This window comes from Epinephelus lanceolatus, chromosome 3, assembly GCF_041903045.1.
Source record: "Epinephelus lanceolatus isolate andai-2023 chromosome 3, ASM4190304v1, whole genome shotgun sequence".
In the NCBI taxonomy this organism is placed as follows: Eukaryota; Metazoa; Chordata; class Actinopteri; order Perciformes; family Serranidae; genus Epinephelus; species Epinephelus lanceolatus.
Genome location: NC_135736.1, coordinates 8,811,474 through 8,827,874, shown reverse-complemented (window position 1 = coordinate 8,827,874; position 16,401 = coordinate 8,811,474). Strand labels below are relative to the sequence as shown.

The window sequence follows — 16,401 nt, the reverse complement described above, 5'->3', positions numbered from 1 at the left end:
GAGAAGGACAATTTATCTTTGCCAGTAATGTGTTTGACTCATTTTAATGTGTATTCGGACATGTTTTAATTTTGGGGCAAAAAGAACTTAAAACTTAAATTAAAATACCAAAGAATAATTCAGCAGCCCCCCTGCAGTAAATCTGACGACCCTCTAGCGGTCATATCCCCCTGTTAAAGATCCAGCGTTCAAGTAACTTAAGTCCCAATATCTCACTATAAAAAGACTAATTTATGAGTAAAACTATTAACAGCAAAAATACTGTAAATTGTAACCCCACAGAATTGGGTACACTCACTCCATGCCACAAAAGTTTAATCAAATCAGTGTTTTGATCCTGTTTGGATCAGGTCAAAATGTTTGAAAAGTTGAAACTAGACCTATTTCTATGCGTAATGCACACCAACAGACTTAGGATATCTATGATGGCAGATGTGGTGAACCATCCAAACCTCTCAGGGTGATAAAACAATTGACAATAAACTCAAGTAGATAGAAGTAAAAAGGGAAGCAACAGTAACCAATACTAAAAAATATCAAACATCTTACTTTCTAAACCATGTCAAATTCATCATCCCATATATCAGTGTACATTACCTACATTCAAAAATATATTAAACACAGCTGTTGGATTGGATTGTTATTGTATTGTTATTTGTAATACATTCATGTTTAAGCAGCATTATATTGTTGTAGATGGTTGAGGTGGAGATCATTTATAATATTTAATATGTGGTTGGGTATTTTACTCTTCACGAATGCATCATATTTTAGAAACCAACTGTGTTTGTGATGTAAAATCTTAATCTGCAAAGTAACAGCACATACAGCTGTCAGGTAATGAGATGGAGTAAGAAGTGTATTTCCATCGAATTGTAGTGTAGTTCCTCAAAATTGTACTCAAATTCAATACTTGAAAATGTACTTACTTAATTTCTACCTTTGTACTGCTGTACAAAACAGAAGTATCAAGGGACAGACCTATTCATGAAACTCCGGGCCTTTAGCTGACGCAGTTACCCAGAGCAGCTCACAGTTGAGGTAGAACAGGTATTGTTTTGATAAAAGAGCAGGAGGGAACATATCTCATGCCGAGGCAAGACACAGCAGGACCTGCAGGCTGTGAGTGTCAGTCTGTGAGACTGCAGATTTATAAGCTGCTCAGGCATCTCACACTCATGACATCACTGATGTGACTCAACCACTGCTTCTGCTTTGCTTGTCTACTTCCTCCTTTTTGTTCCTCAGTCTGGTTCACTGCCAGTGTGGTATTGTAGCAAACCAGGGCCCACAATAGGAGAATCGTGTGCAGTTGGCAGCCAAAGGTTGTAGCCTGACTAGTATGTTGTTTTTGTGGAGGATGATGAAATATATATTGTAGCATATCTTTCGCCTGTTGTCTGTCTTTGAAATAAATTTAAGAGAGGAAGTAGGGCTCAAACCTGAGTTCTTTTTGTTGTTTTTTTTGTAGTCTGTGTATTACTGGTTATACACACTACCTCTGGTTATGTGCAGTGTATTACATAGAGGAAGTTGTTGTAGGCAGTAGGATAGGAAATGCTGATGAATTTGTGAAGACATTAGTCATGTTTGTCAGAGAAGAAAATACATATACAACTAAAAAACTACATGTTGGCTGTAATGTTCAACTTGCTTCATTCTTTTTTTTGCAGAAATAACTAGTGGTCTACAAGGCTGCAATCTGCCTCACTGCATTTAATCTATTATTTTGCTACAGTAGGATGTGAGGGGAGTTTTCTCTCTAGATTAGCCTTTAGATACAGTCAATGTTGACGTCGAAATTGCTTCCCATTATCAGCAACGGGCACAAGTCAGCAGCACAGAGTGTCCCTGCTGTAATAGGAGAACATCACTAAGTGAATGTGTTTGTAACACAACACAGTAAAGGCCATCTGTGCCAACAGACCAGATTGACCTGTGTAACTGAGTATTCACAAACCAACAGGAACTTGTGGTGCAGTGAGATGCCACGTTCGCAGTTTTTTACTGTGCTGCTGATAATTTTTATTTTGGTTGACAGTGATCAGAAATAGCTCAAAAGACATTCGCTGGATGTAACTTTACTCAATCACTCCTGCTTTTCTTTATTCATATCCTTACTATCCATTACCAAAAAAAACTGTTGATGTATTGAGCTGGGGATGAGCCTTGATTATGTTCAAACATGGATGTTTGGATCTTGGCCTAAACAGGTTTTTGCTTTTTATGATAATCCTTTCAGACTGATTTCAGTCATGTAGAAATAACCACAATTGACCCTTATTAAGTCCCGCCCCTTTTTGTTGTGTGCGCAGACTGAGCAAGCTTGGAGCACGTCAGAACCTCTGTCAACTTTTCCCTTTCCTGTTATACCAAGATATGCTATGTACTAAGCTTGTCTGTATTGAAAAGAAAACTAAAATTTTAAAGATGACGGTCACAGTTTTCACTGATACATTACATTGTATATGGTCTCATCTTAAGTTAGCTAATGTTAGCAAAACGCTAGCTAATTTGTTAGCTAATGTAGAGTTACATCAGGAGGAGTTATGCTGTGTTTACTGACCTCCGAAATCGGGGTTGGGAATACGTTAAAGGGAAATTTTGGTTTATTTCAACCCATCTCCTATCGTCCTAAATTTGTTTCAAGTCACTAGTGACATAGAAATAATAGTTAGAATGTTAGCCGTTAGCCTAGATACAGCCGTAGCGTCAGACCTGTTAAAACTTAATTGAACGGGTATCCTTTCGAGTCTAAAGTTAGTTCACTAAACAAGCTTTTTTTCCACAAAGACCGCCTCATATCGTTAGGATAAATGTCAAAGAACATATAGAAAACGACATGTAAACGTGTTGTCTTACCTTACCGGTGTGCTGCCATGTTTGTTGTTTACCATTTAGCTAAGGCTGCAACCAGTCCCATTCCTTGCAACAGAGGCATTCCTCTTCTGTGGGCATTGGGGTACAGCATTCACAGGTACACCACCAATCTCCAGAGCTAAATCCTTCCAGCAGCCATTCCTCCTCTGTCGTCCTCTACCTGTTTTGCCTCTCTCTCTCTCCTCCATCGTTCTTCAATTTCATGAAGCTCTTCATCAGTGTATTCTGGCTCAAATAAATAAGGGCGGCCATAAAACTCTGCAAAATCAAATTCCTCCTCCACAAAGTCGAAGTATGGCAAAAAGTCAGCCATTATTCTATAAATCTTTCATAAAATAAATGAATGAACTTTTCAGGCTACTGTCCGGTTCTGCCTTGCAGCTGCTGTGGCTTGTTCTCACGAGATTTCAGGCATGGTATGAGATTGCTGCTTGTTCTCGCGATATTTTGGCCGAGCTTTGGGAAGCAGAGGTAAACGGTAAACACACCATAAGGTAAGACAACTCTGAAGACCACCTAAATGTGGATTGTTAGTATATAGGCTTTCCACATCGAGAGGCGATGACCGCCCTTATTTATTTGAGCCAGAATACACTGACGGAGAGCTTCGTGAATTTGAAGAACGGAGGAGGAGAAAGAGAGAGAGGTACAACAGGTAACATTAGAGGACGACAGAGGAGGAATGGCTGCTGGAAGGATTTAGCTCTGGAGATCGGTGGTGTAACGTTACCTGTGAATGCTGTACCCCAATGCCCACAGAAGAGGAATGCCTCTGTTGCAAGGAATGGGACCGGTTGCAGCCTTAGCTAAATGGTAAACAACAAACATGGCAGCACACCGGTAAGGTAAGACAACACGTTTACATGTCGTTTTCTATATGTTCTCTGACATTTATCCTAACGATATGAGGCGGTCTTTGTGGAGAAAAAGCTTGTTTAGAGGACTAACTTTGCACTTGAAAGGATGCCCGTTCAATTAAGTTTTAACAGGTCTGACGCTACGGCTGTATCTAGGCTAACGGCTAACATGCTAACTATTATTTCTATGTCACTAGTGAAATAGTAGTTGAAATAAACCGAAATTTCCCTTTAAAGAGATCGAAATAAGGACAGATTGGTTTCTAACATATTATTAAGATGACATGAATTATTGTCAGCCACAAAAAAAATCAAGGCTAATGTTCCTTTGTTTATATTATCTTTGTATGGCTATGTGCGGCCCTGAGGTATCTGTCTACAGTAAAGAGAGACTAATGTTGGGTCAGCACCATGGTCTGTAGTCAGTAATATATACATATAGTACTTAACTGATACAGAGAGAGGGAAAAGGGAGACACACACCCAGCGGTGCAGGAGCAATTTTGACTAAAGGTCTTGTCATCCTTCGTCTTTACTTCTCCTACTACCTACTTCTTCCTTTTTTGTTTGGACCAGAATTGCATCATTTTTGTCTTGTTCATAACAGTTAACATTTTGTATGTATCTTTCAATCATGTATTGTAGTCCCTGCTGTTGGCTTCTTGAAACTATATTGCCTGACACCCAGAAACTATCTGATAAACACTGCAATCTTATGTGATCTGGTCCCTATTTCAGAAAGCAGGATTAGTGAAAACTCTTGAGCATGTTAAGCCTGAGATGAGGGAAACTCTGGCTTTTTCGTTTTACAAAGCCAGTTCAGTGTAACCATGAGGCAGTTACTATGGCAGCATACTCTGTGAGTGGCAGGTGCCTGTGCCAGGTTTGCCTCATCTAAGCCTGAGGCTGATCGCCTGGTGAGCGTGTAGCAGGAAGGAGAGACATTGTGTGTCCTTTTGTGAATTAAGTCGTGGATGTTAAGGCACAATTTATTCAGGGGCTGTTGCGTCAGGAGATGGTGATTAGACCCCGTTTGGATGTCTTCTCTTTCTCGGAGGAGTGTCAATATGAAAGATATAATTTCACCCCACACTCTGTCATTTATCTTGATAATCATTTCCACCCAGATATATAAAATATTATTACACATCATGCATTCGCATTATCATCGGAGCAAATTTTATGCATTGCCCTTTGATTCTTGGGCAACGGCCGTTTTCTTTATAACATCGGAGATACTGAACACATCGGCAAGGCAACGGTTTGTCAGGCCATAAGAAAAGTGTCTCTGGCTCTGAAAAGATTTTTGCCCGTGTTTTGTGGTTTTCCCTGGGCATAAATCAGAACGGATCATCAAAGAGGAATTCCAGAGAATTGCAGGGTTGTTAGTGTTAATAAGAAATGAATCTATGTGGATACATTATGCAGTGATTTATGAATACTTTTCATATTCAAAAATTTCCACGGTGTAATAGGCTGCATTTGTGGGACTCAACATTCCCATCATAGCTCCATCTGAGCATGAAGGAGTTTACGTGAATCAGAAGTCATTTCACAGCAATTCAATTAACCTCAGCCTAATATTGACAGAATGACGTAAGTATAAGCAAAACTTTTACCAGTCTGTATAATATTCTTGTGTGTGTTTGGGCCCCACCAGATTACAGCTGATTAAGAAGATATAGCAAATTATATTAAAATATATGAACACTGTGAAGATATAAAAATGTGTCTAGATTTTCTGATTATTAGACACGCTTTAATGCATCACATTACATAACATCACTTCACATTACCTATTGGCTCTGCTTTTAACTATGCTTTCTGCCATTGAAAATCATGTCACCTGCGCTTCATTGATGATGGCTTTCAGAGCTCGCCATGAACGATCTTCCCTTAGGCTGAACATACTCAAGAGTTGATGTACTAATTCTGATCAGCTGCTCTGGAACCGAAAACTCAGAGTTTCCTAGCTCAGGCTCAGTCAACTCGGAGATCAGGATTAGGCTCAGTTTGTTGAGCCTGCTTTGTGAAATAGGGCCCTGGTGTCTCGGTTTTGGGCAGTATCTGTTTTTTCATATCTAACCTTACCTAGCCTCTCTTTATTTTTCTTCTGTTTGTCCATTGCTTGCCTGTCTTTAAAACTGACGCAAGCAATGTGTCTGACTGTTTTGATGGTCATGGAAATCCTCTGTTAGCCATAGAAAAACTCGGTACAGAAAAGGATTTTTGTGTGAGGGAGAGCCTTGACTGAGTGACAGTTCATTTGTTCTAGGTTGCCCTCATTTAAGCCCCCCTGCCCACTTATCTGCAAACCTGCCTAGGTTACAAAGAACAACCCACCTACATCACAAAACAAAGAACTTCTTGCAAAGTACTTTAAATCACATAAAGCACTTTTGCATTAGATCTTGCTTGATTATCCACAAATTGATAGAATATACTGTATGTTGTATACAGGGAATGTTCCTATTATCTTGTGCGTGACATGGGACTAATAAATGGTCCAATCTGGACATGAATATTCAGGAAGTCAGACAAGAGCAGCAAAGCATTTTCTGCTGTACTGCTCTGTTTCCGATGCCTCTCTCTCTCTCTCTCTCTCTCTCTCTCTCTCTCTCTCTCTCTCTCTCTCTCTCTCTCTCTCTTTTTTTTTTACCAGACAGGCTTGCATCTGTGAAGTATGAAAATTTGTGTTTACATAGCTTATATAAACTACATTCACAGCCAAGTAATACAAAATCAGTATAACACATAATCTCTCTCTTTATTGAAGTTTCCTGGAGAAAGTTTATAGATGGCAGTGAGTGTGTATAATTGCTCAGAAGAAAGTAAATGTTTTCAGCTCGCCATGCTTCATTTTTTATGATGAACTGCTACATCCTGACTGCTGGATCCATTTGGGATTTCAGCCAGAGACGCAGTGTGTGTAGGGACAGAGAGGCAGAGCTGTGGCCCCTGTTATGCAACTTTAATTGTTGATATCAATAAGGAGTTGGGATTAAAAGCTGCTGAGTACGCATAGCATAAAACCTACTGCAGTAAAACAACATGCTGCTGAAAAATGTCAAATTATGAAATGTCAGATAAAAATAGGCCTACCCATCATGATTTAACACAGCCCTTGAAAACATCTTCAGATGTCTTAAGCAGGGTTCATACCTCTTGTTGAATCATCAGTGTACCTTTAGCTGTATAGATGTGTACCCTACGCCGTAGCCTGACATGCACCTCCCCAGAAATATAACTACATGTTGCAGTGATGCAGATTTCGCGTGTATTTTTGTAAGCTGAAAACAATTTCCCTCAGTGGAAAAGAAGCTTTTACTTACTTTTTAAATGTATGCAACAGGAAGCGTCATAGGCTTTTGCTAATAACGTTAGCATATTGTATATGTGGGGAAAACATGTCTGGTAGAAGACAATTGTTTTGTTGGTGAATTATAATGGTGCCAAATTTTGTAACGTTACCTTTGTTAAATGCTGCCATTGTTTTTAGCTTTATATGAGTAGAGGAAAAGTCCGGTAGCCACTAGGCTAATTTACACAATGTTGAATGTCATAGGCTTTTGCTAATAACGTAAGCATGTTGTATTTGTGGCTAAAATGTGTCTAGCAGTTGTTTTATCTGTGAACTTAACAAGTTATAAGGAAGCCAAATTTTGTTCTATTGTTTAACACTGACACTATTAAGTCATATTTTATGTAGGAGTGTAAGAAAACACTGTAATTGTTTACAGTTTTTTATTAACTAAATTTGTTTTTTTCTAATCTTGTTTTTCCTTGAATCTTGCTCTTTCATTTACAGAGCTCAAACACGCACATATTTTTTTGTCCATGTGCTAAGTCAAAAAAATAGATAATATCTATTTCACAGGGACTCGCACAACACAGTAGAATGTTCCCTTTCAGAAATAGTTATTTTTAAATTCATTTGGCAAAAGTACAACACTTTGAGCACAGGTTGGCTCTACATCAGGTACAGAGGCATTGTACTTATCATAAAGTGTTTTTATGATAGTTCTGTGAGAGCACTTGACAGGTCAGCTGGTGAGTGTGTATTTTGTGTTTTGGAGCATTTCAGTTAATCATATTTCTGCTCTCCTTTTCTTCTTCAGTTGCATTTTGAGTCTCTGCTACAATGTGTATGTGGGTGTATGCGAGTGTGTATCCCTGTTTGCGTGTCCTACTGTGTATTTGTTTTAATGCCAAAATGATGAGTATGTGTGGATGATGGAAATGGTCACGGTTCATGGATTCAGAGCAGACCAGGAATAGATTGATCCATTTTGGATAGTCTGACTCTCTGTCTTTCACTCACACACATAACAAACAGTGAAGCACTGAGAGCTTAAGCCTGCACACAATATCCCAAAAACACACAATACAAATCTGTCAAGATGGGGATACTGGTAAACAAATTCAGCTTAAAATACTTTTATAAGAAATGAAAGTAGACATTACAGAGAAAAACTGAGTAACCAAAGTTTATTGAGAGAGAGTGAAGAGGAAAAAAAGGAAAGGAGGGGTCAGGATGAATGAAGGGAATCAAATAAAGGAAAAGAGAGTACAAAGCCTGCTTTGAGACTAAAGGTCCCAGTTCAGCTTGTTTTCAACACAGGAAGACGTCACAGGGGCTGCTCTATTTCAGGGAACCATAACACACATTAAACCATTTGGCAGGTTAGCTCATAGTGAGGTGTGGCATCTACATTGATAAATGGAAAAACATTCAGTATGTATTCAGTGTTTATTTCAGTGTTTACCTACTACTGGGACTGTAGGCAGCCACCTGTTTCTGGATATGTGCCATCAGTGCTGGGGCAGCATGAGCCCCCATTCAAATTCCAACTATAGAAATAAAGAAATAGCTTTTATCATGGCAATGGATATGATGCTAGTGCAAAAGAAATACTTAAAAGTTCGGCCAATTATTATTAGTGTTACTTTCGACATGTAATATATTACATATTACTAATTACCTATATTTGAAAGTAATAAATTTACAATATTACTCTCTGTGTAGAGTGATAAGTTACTTATTGCACTACTTTCACTTACTTGGCATTACTTTCACCAAAGTGACGTTAGAAGAACAAATAGGCATTTTGAATGGATGAGTTGTGTCACAGCAGGTGACCAAACCACAGAAGCTCCAGTTTATTACAGTTCATTTCAAATCCAATGCTGCACAGGTCTGACCCATTCACGCATTCGCATACAGTGGTTACCACTTTGTATTAAAATCCCTGCTTATATTAATTATCGTGTGATGATATAGAACAATTTAATAGTCCAGACCAGAGGTTCCCAACGCGCCAACCACACGGTCCAGATTTCTTTTCCAGAAATTCACTGTACTTCAAAATAAAGTTTACTTTTTGCAAACTTGACACATTTATGAGTCACTTGTGGTGCATTCAGAATGGACCCGTGACCCGTGGCAGAGGATCAAAGTCCAATAATTATAAAATACAGGTAAATATTTATCAGCCTATGATATAAAACATAATAAACAAGTAATGAGGTTAACACAACAAACGAAATGGCAATAAACAGTTTATTTTGAATGGTAACACATCACGTGACACTGCAGATGTAATAATATTACCCAAAATCCTGTTAGTAACGTGTTATATTATTTTATTACTGCTAAAAAGTAACATGTTACTTTAACACGTTACCCCCAACACTGGTTATTATATAAGTCTGAGGTGTTACATTAGAGATCTTCCTTAAAGGACTGCACCGATGACCATAGTGTTAAAGCCCATTTAATAGAAATGACCTGTATTTGAAAGCATACATGCGCACTCATTCCTTTGTTTTACATTAATTTAACACTAAAAGAATTAATTTGCCAAGACTTGAAGTTGAAGGAAGTAGTATGTATGTGTACTATGTCAAAATCAGTCCATTGTTACCATATTTGATCCACAATATCATCTTGATAGATTTTGCAAAATTTTTCTTAATAGAAGTTGCAATTTTTTTAATAGGAAAAAAAAAACTTAAACAGGTTCCACAATGTAGAGCTGCAGATGCAGATGTCTAGCAGAACTAGAAAAGAACTTCATGTCTCTGTCACATTGCTGTAAACACAGAGTCTAAATGGCTGCATTGATTACTTCCCCTGGTTGGTTAGGAATGCAGACAGATGGGATGCTACATCTGATATAGTTTCACCTTAAGGTTTCATCTTGTCCTGGCTTTCAAGCCAGTCACTACTGTATTCTGAGTTAAGCGTTTTTAAGGTGGTTATTTTTTTAATGCTAAAATGGATGTGTTCATGGTAGTAGCTGTCCATGGGCCACTTGAAATTAATTATTTTATACAGCTATATTACAGTCGTCCTGATATTCAGTACAACAGCACTTCCTCTCTTGTCATATTGCCTTTATACAGCAGTTCTACTGGCGCCAATGAGTTCACAGTAATAAATGCCAACGGGTTGTGATTTGTTTATCTGATCATTTATTTGGCTCAGCCAACACAAATCATTCGCAACGGGACGGTTTCTTAGCAACACATAAACATTCCTGCACACTGGCTTGCTACTTTGTGTAGGTACATGTTACTGTAGCAGTGTTTCCCACAGGATTTTTGGGAAACTATGTCCCCCCCCCCGGAAGAAAATTTTGAACATTGTAAATTAAAATTGCAATTTCATTTTGTCTTTAATGTTATTATCTTATATTATCTTTGTATCTTATATACTGTTGATTATCTTATATAATGTTATTACTATCCTAAAACATTCTCCAGGTCCTCTGTAACTCTGCAGGACTTATTTCCACCCTGCCCAGCAGCGGTACCGTGGCGAACGGTCCCTAACTGTGGGGAGAAGGGAGCAGGCTTCCCCGGAGGTCCGCCGCTTTTCCCGGTCCCTCTTCTCCACACTTGGGCTCTAGTTTCGCAGACCGGGCGAGGCGGGGGCGCAGCGCACCTGCGCTTCGCCAACTGGGTGTGGCCAGGCGGATTTTGCAAGTTTGGCACACCGTGCGCGCTGGCGCAGCTACTCGTCTGTCCCACCTCCGTCCCTCCAAAAGTCGTAAAGAGGGAGGAGAGAAGGCGTGGAGTGGGTTTTACACACATCACACCAATCACATGAGCCCCTCTCCTCACCCTTAAATGCGCCGCACGAAGGCGTAATGAGAGTTTACTCAATTCGCCATGGCAGAAGAGAGCGGCAGCGTCAGACGGCCAAACTTCTCCCAGGAGGAAACTGATGTTTCGGTCCGGGAGGTCTGCTCGCAGTGTCCGAATATACAGAACTGCGAGCAGACCTCCACGGGCTGATGATGCAAAGGTAGCCTGGGAGGAGGTCACCACAATTGTAAATCAATGATGCGTTTCTCTCGTGCGCGCCGCTCTCTCTTTCTCTCTCTTTCTCTCTCGCAGTCTCACTCTGTTTCTTTTCTTTTGACTTTTCTAAGATGACAGGTGCTGAATATATACTCCCTATCTGATGCTGTGGCTGTTTGTGGTTGGCTGAGAGGGGTGTGAACTCATTAGTTTGCAGCTGTTTAATCAAAACAGGTTGGGTTTCTATTACGCGTGCCAAACATGCCAAATGGTGCCAATCCCCTTTGATCTGACATCGGATGTGACAGGACAGTCAATATAGAGATACATTTATGTGCTGATTGCAGATAGTTGCATTGAATAGTGGTTTTGTGGCTATTTATTGCATCGTTAATGTGCCTGATATTCTGGAAACCTGCCTGTGAGGTTTTGGTGACGTGTGCACACTGTCCACCGGTCAGCCAAACTTCGGCTTACACCGGCTGCGCTCCCCCTGCTGACAGTAGACCTGGTTTCAGATGGCGAGCTTTTAGCGCACCTTCGGCGAAGCCTTTTGGCACGAAACTGTCACTGCGTCAAGCTGGATCTGTCAACACCTCCCCCTGCTGCGCCACCAAACCCATCTCAGTGCACCTCGGTCTGCCAAACTACCAAACTGAGCGCGCCTCGGGTTGCGCTGCTCGAAACTAGCTCTGTGTGCTGCGCCGGGAAACTAGAGCCCTTTGACTTATTTCCACCCAGCCGACAGTGGGACTTATATTCATTGTGCCGACAGTGGCTTGGAAAACCGCCCATAACCGTGTCACACGGGGAAGAGGGAAGGCGGCTGGAGTTCCTCCAACATTTGCGGTTAGATTATCATATATTTTTATTGACAAAAATATAGGCTGATTTGGCTGATTTTTTTTTATGCGCACATGTGCCCCTAAATATTTTTTACAGTTCGCACACACGTATTTTTAGTCGAGTGAAACGCTCCCACTGTTGAGCGCTGGATCTGACAGCCTGAGCACATCGGCACAAAACGCTACGGCGTTCGAGATATTATTTATATCATGAGAAGTCAATACTTTCGGCAGCCTAAATCTTTTATTTAGAAACTATGGCGGGTCAAATTAAACTATGGCGGCCGCCATAGTTTCGTTAATTAATGGGAAACACTGTGCAGGCCAGCTACTTTGTATTAGTGTTATCAAAAATATCAATTTATTGATCATTGAAATAATTATTGAAAACTGCTACTATCCAAGAAAAGAAAAGTCCATGTTGTCATGTTGTTATATTTATCTTTCAATAAAACATTTATATATTGAATGTCCTCCATTAGATTTTTTCCTTGTGGTTTTATAAATAGTATTGAACATTGATATTTTTCAAGGTTTTGTATTACAGTTAGATAATCCAGTATCAAGACAACAATATTTTGTATCAAGTACATTTATCAGTATGTTTCCATTTACTGTGCAACCAGTGAAATAAGAGTCTGTTGACTGTCAATTTGGTGGCATGTGTGATTCTGATGAGTTAACAGCTTAATCACACTGCAGGTTGCAACATCGGCTGATGTCATATGAACACACCTGGGTGTTTGCAGTGAAGTATCCAGGCCTCTTCCTTCCCTTAATTCTCTTCTGACAACCATTCATTATTTAACTCATATGTTATTTATGGAAATATGTTCATCTTTGAGGGGCTAAGTTTGTTACAGGGAAAGTTAATGTAGGCTAATTAAGGATTATGCAATAAACTGTTTAGAACACCTGTAAGGCAGAGTGATACATGCAAGTCCTAGTGTTATACTATGTCCGCACTCATGGAATGCCTCTTGTCCAATCAAATTACTTGGTTTGAACTAACTGTTGGATAAAAAATGTTTTATTACAGTTTTTACAACTTCTTATCTCCTGCTTGCTATCTTCCAGGTTCCTGAGATCATCAGTACGTTGAGGCAAGCTGGCAAGAGCTCGGCGCGCAGCGATGACATCGCCACCATTTCCAATAAAACTTCCACCGGAGGCAGCGATCCCTCTGATACATGTTCTTCTCTCTCCTCAACGACAAGCTCCGCGGCTCCTGCTGTGTCTCCGACAGCCTTTGCCAAGAAGTTTGAGGTGCTGTTTTGCGGCCGTGTGAGTGTCGCTCACAAGAAAGCCCCTCCTGCCCTGATTGATGAGTGCATCGAGAAGTTCAGCCAGTCACATGGCTCAGGGACGGGAGATAAAGGAGGAAATAGCGGGGGATTGGTAGGTGGGCTGAGGAGGGCATTAGCCTTTCAGTCCAATGGACTTGAGAGTGGTGGCGTTGGTAATGGTTCGGCAGGGAGCCCAACAACTGGGAAACGTCCTGTCCTGTTTAAAAAAGACCCCAGCTTTCCCTGTCTGCAAGCCCTCGATGAGAATGGACTCTCACCAGAGATCTCTCACACCAACACTACTGATGTACACACGCACTCCACTGGAGTACAGCCCACCAGCCTGCAGGAGAACAGGACCATGCTGTTCACGGTAATTGTTATAGACACACATGCACCAACAGTAGCAAAGTATGCTCCATTTTTTTCAAATGGAGCATAAATCAATAAATCAAACTAAATATCAATAACTACATCTGCCATGTGCCTGTCATTGGGACCATATGCCTTGTCTGCAGAGATAGACAATAGAGAAGACGGTGTTAAATGCTCACACACACCAACTTTAATAATCTGAGCCTCACTCACACACAACAGTGTACAGGACCTTTGCTTTTAGGGTGCTTTTACACTTAGTCTGTTCAATTAGTTTGCCCGGCTAGTACGGTCCATTTAGGCTAGTGTGAAAGCTGTCGAACCCCGGTGCGGACCAAACAACCAAACTGAGACTGCTTGAAAAGATAGGTCTCAGTCCACTTCTAAGTGGACTTTGGTGTGGTTCCCTTGTAGTGTGAAAACAGAGTGAACCAACCACAGCATTATGCGATAGCAGATATGTGATTTTAGCATGAATCCAAAAGTTAAACTACTAATTAATCCATCTGCTGATCTTGAAATCTGTTCAGGAAGCGATCTTGCAATTGTTCTGAATAAGGCCAAGTATATAATCTATTTATGCAAATCATTTAGTAACCATGGTAACACAAATGCACATCAGCAGGGGTATTTTCTGTGATTAAAAGGTCAAAAGCTGAAACAGCTGCTCTTGAATCAGAGTCTGTGCACTGTGTGACAGTGATCCCAAAGTAATAATTTTATTTATTTATTTATTTATTTTTTTTCATATACTTTATTAATCCCCCTGAGGGAAAATTAAATTTTTTTTCACTCTGTTGTCATTAACACACAGGTCCGAAATACACACATATGCACAAACATGCCCTACACATGCACAAAGTGGAGAGATGTCAGAGTGAGGGGGCTGCCATGGACAGGCGCCCTGAGAGGTTGGGGGGTTGGGTGCCTTGCTCAAGGCAGTGCCCTCGGCAGTGCCCTCGGCAGTGCCCATTCCACTCCAGGCTTCGTATTTGGTCCGGATGGGGACTTGAACAGGCAACCCTCCAGTTCCCAACCCAAGTCCCTGTGGACTGAGCTATTGCCGCACCAAAACGTTCACTAGGCCCCTGCGAGATTTGAACTCGCGACCCCTGGTTTACAAGACCAGTGCTCTAACCCCTGAGCTAAGGAGCCTGTGAGCCCTGAATGATTACAGTACAAATGCCTCCTTTTCATCCTGTGTATACCTGGTACTCATTATTCATAATATGTGGTTGATATGTAATCTTATAATGATAATCAGTTGTTTTTTCAAGAGCTTTGTGACACAGAAGAACATAAATACACACATCAGAAGCATTAAAGTGTTGCATAACACCAAAACAGTTACCCCTCAGTCTGCATAACCTCATGTTTACTCCTCTTAGTTTGTTTGTTAGGTGTCAGTGTGAACAGGAACCAGACCAGAACTAAATGCAAAAATGAATCTTTTTTCCCCCTTGGTTCAGACCAAATGAACCCAACATTTGGTGTGAAAGCACCCTGTGTTTTACAAGATAGAAGAGCAGAGATTTACACCTTGAGAGAGGTACAAAGGAAAATAAAATCATGTAAAAGAAAATGTTGAATTCCTCCAGGCTGTCATCAGTGAGTTTGTAACAAATGCGATGTTTCATGGACCTTCATTAGGCATCCTTACCTGGGACCAAAAAATTGCATTTCAAAGAAATTCTGTGCTGACAGTGTGGGAGTTACAGAAGGAAAAGAAATGTGTTGGGTGGTGCAGAAGTCTTACGCTCTGTGTGTGCATGGCAGTCTGCAATAGGCTTGGTCACATGATAAAATTACACAAATTGTGACGCCTTTCTCAGAATGGAGAAAAAAATGATACCATCTTTGTTTGCATTGTTTTAGACAAACACTCTTCAGTGGGAGTTCTTCCAGTTCACACACAATACTTTCCTTTAATGTCTATGTTGAAAATAAGAAGAGAACTTTGTGGTGCTGTAAAGTGCAATTTTGGATTCCCCTTAATAACAAGTCCTCATTCTTAGTCACTCATAAAGCCCAGAGAGGGAGAGAACAAAAGAGAGAGAAACGTATAAATCCCTTAATGACTCAGCAAGAGCAAATGCTGACTGCTGCTTAAAATGAGCTCAGTCACGCTCCCCTAATTCACCTTTGTTTGACCTCAGTGACCTGCTGCCAACAGTTTTCCTGTTTGTCCTCCAGACAGGAAATGGTGACCACTGGCACAGGTACTGCCAGGGCCTGCTGCAGTCCCTTTCAGCAAATACAGACATATTATTGACACTGATGATACATCCTGCTGCTGACAGGGGTAGTAGACATAATAACCTCATCCTGGTGACATCATCGCCTCAGTTTTAAACACACAGATGAAATCCCCTTTTCCTCTTGAAGGAGTCTGATTATGTCATTTGTGTTTGATACAGAAGAATATTGAACAACAACTTGTTCACAGAAAGAATAGCTGTGCTCACAGAGTGTGAAGACTTGGGATTTAACAGGCACAAGATCACTTGGTTATTACAAAATCCTGAGTCCCATGTTGAGGTTTAGGAGTGATAGTGACTCATGTCCTAGTGACGGTATGAATGGGAAGATCCCCTAAAGTGGAACTGTCCTGAAATTCATGGGTACTTTCTGACAAGAGAAGAAATGAAACTGCCTCATTTGACAAATTTGTCGCAGTTCACTTAGGGACAGACTCCACTGATGCCGGCTTTCTTGCCATTAAACATATCTATATGAAAGAAAAATGCCAAAAGCATTGCTGAAATTTCAGTGTGAGAAATTTGGACTCAGTCCATAACAAGTTAAAGCTGGGGTAGACAGAAATCTGAAAAAGGCAGGATTTAAAAATCCTCC

The 16,401-nt window shown here is 40.5% G+C and overlaps 1 protein-coding gene and 1 non-coding gene across 5 annotated transcripts in view; one reads left to right on the top strand and one right to left on the bottom strand.

Moving 5' to 3' along the window:
* The window catches only part of tbc1d1 (TBC1 (tre-2/USP6, BUB2, cdc16) domain family, member 1), a 71,727-nt gene that overhangs the window by 15,748 nt on the left and 39,578 nt on the right, over positions 1-16,401 (top strand). For all 4 annotated transcript variants that reach the window (XM_033624371.2, XM_078164434.1, XM_078164431.1 and 1 more), the window contains one exon: positions 12,965-13,546. In XM_033624371.2, coding sequence (XP_033480262.1) covers positions 12,965-13,546 — 582 coding nt within the window. The remainder of the gene's footprint in view (positions 1-12,964; positions 13,547-16,401) is intronic.
* trnat-ugu (transfer RNA threonine (anticodon UGU)) lies at positions 14,631-14,703 on the bottom strand. The gene has a single exon. It is a non-coding gene; the product is annotated as a tRNA-Thr (tRNA).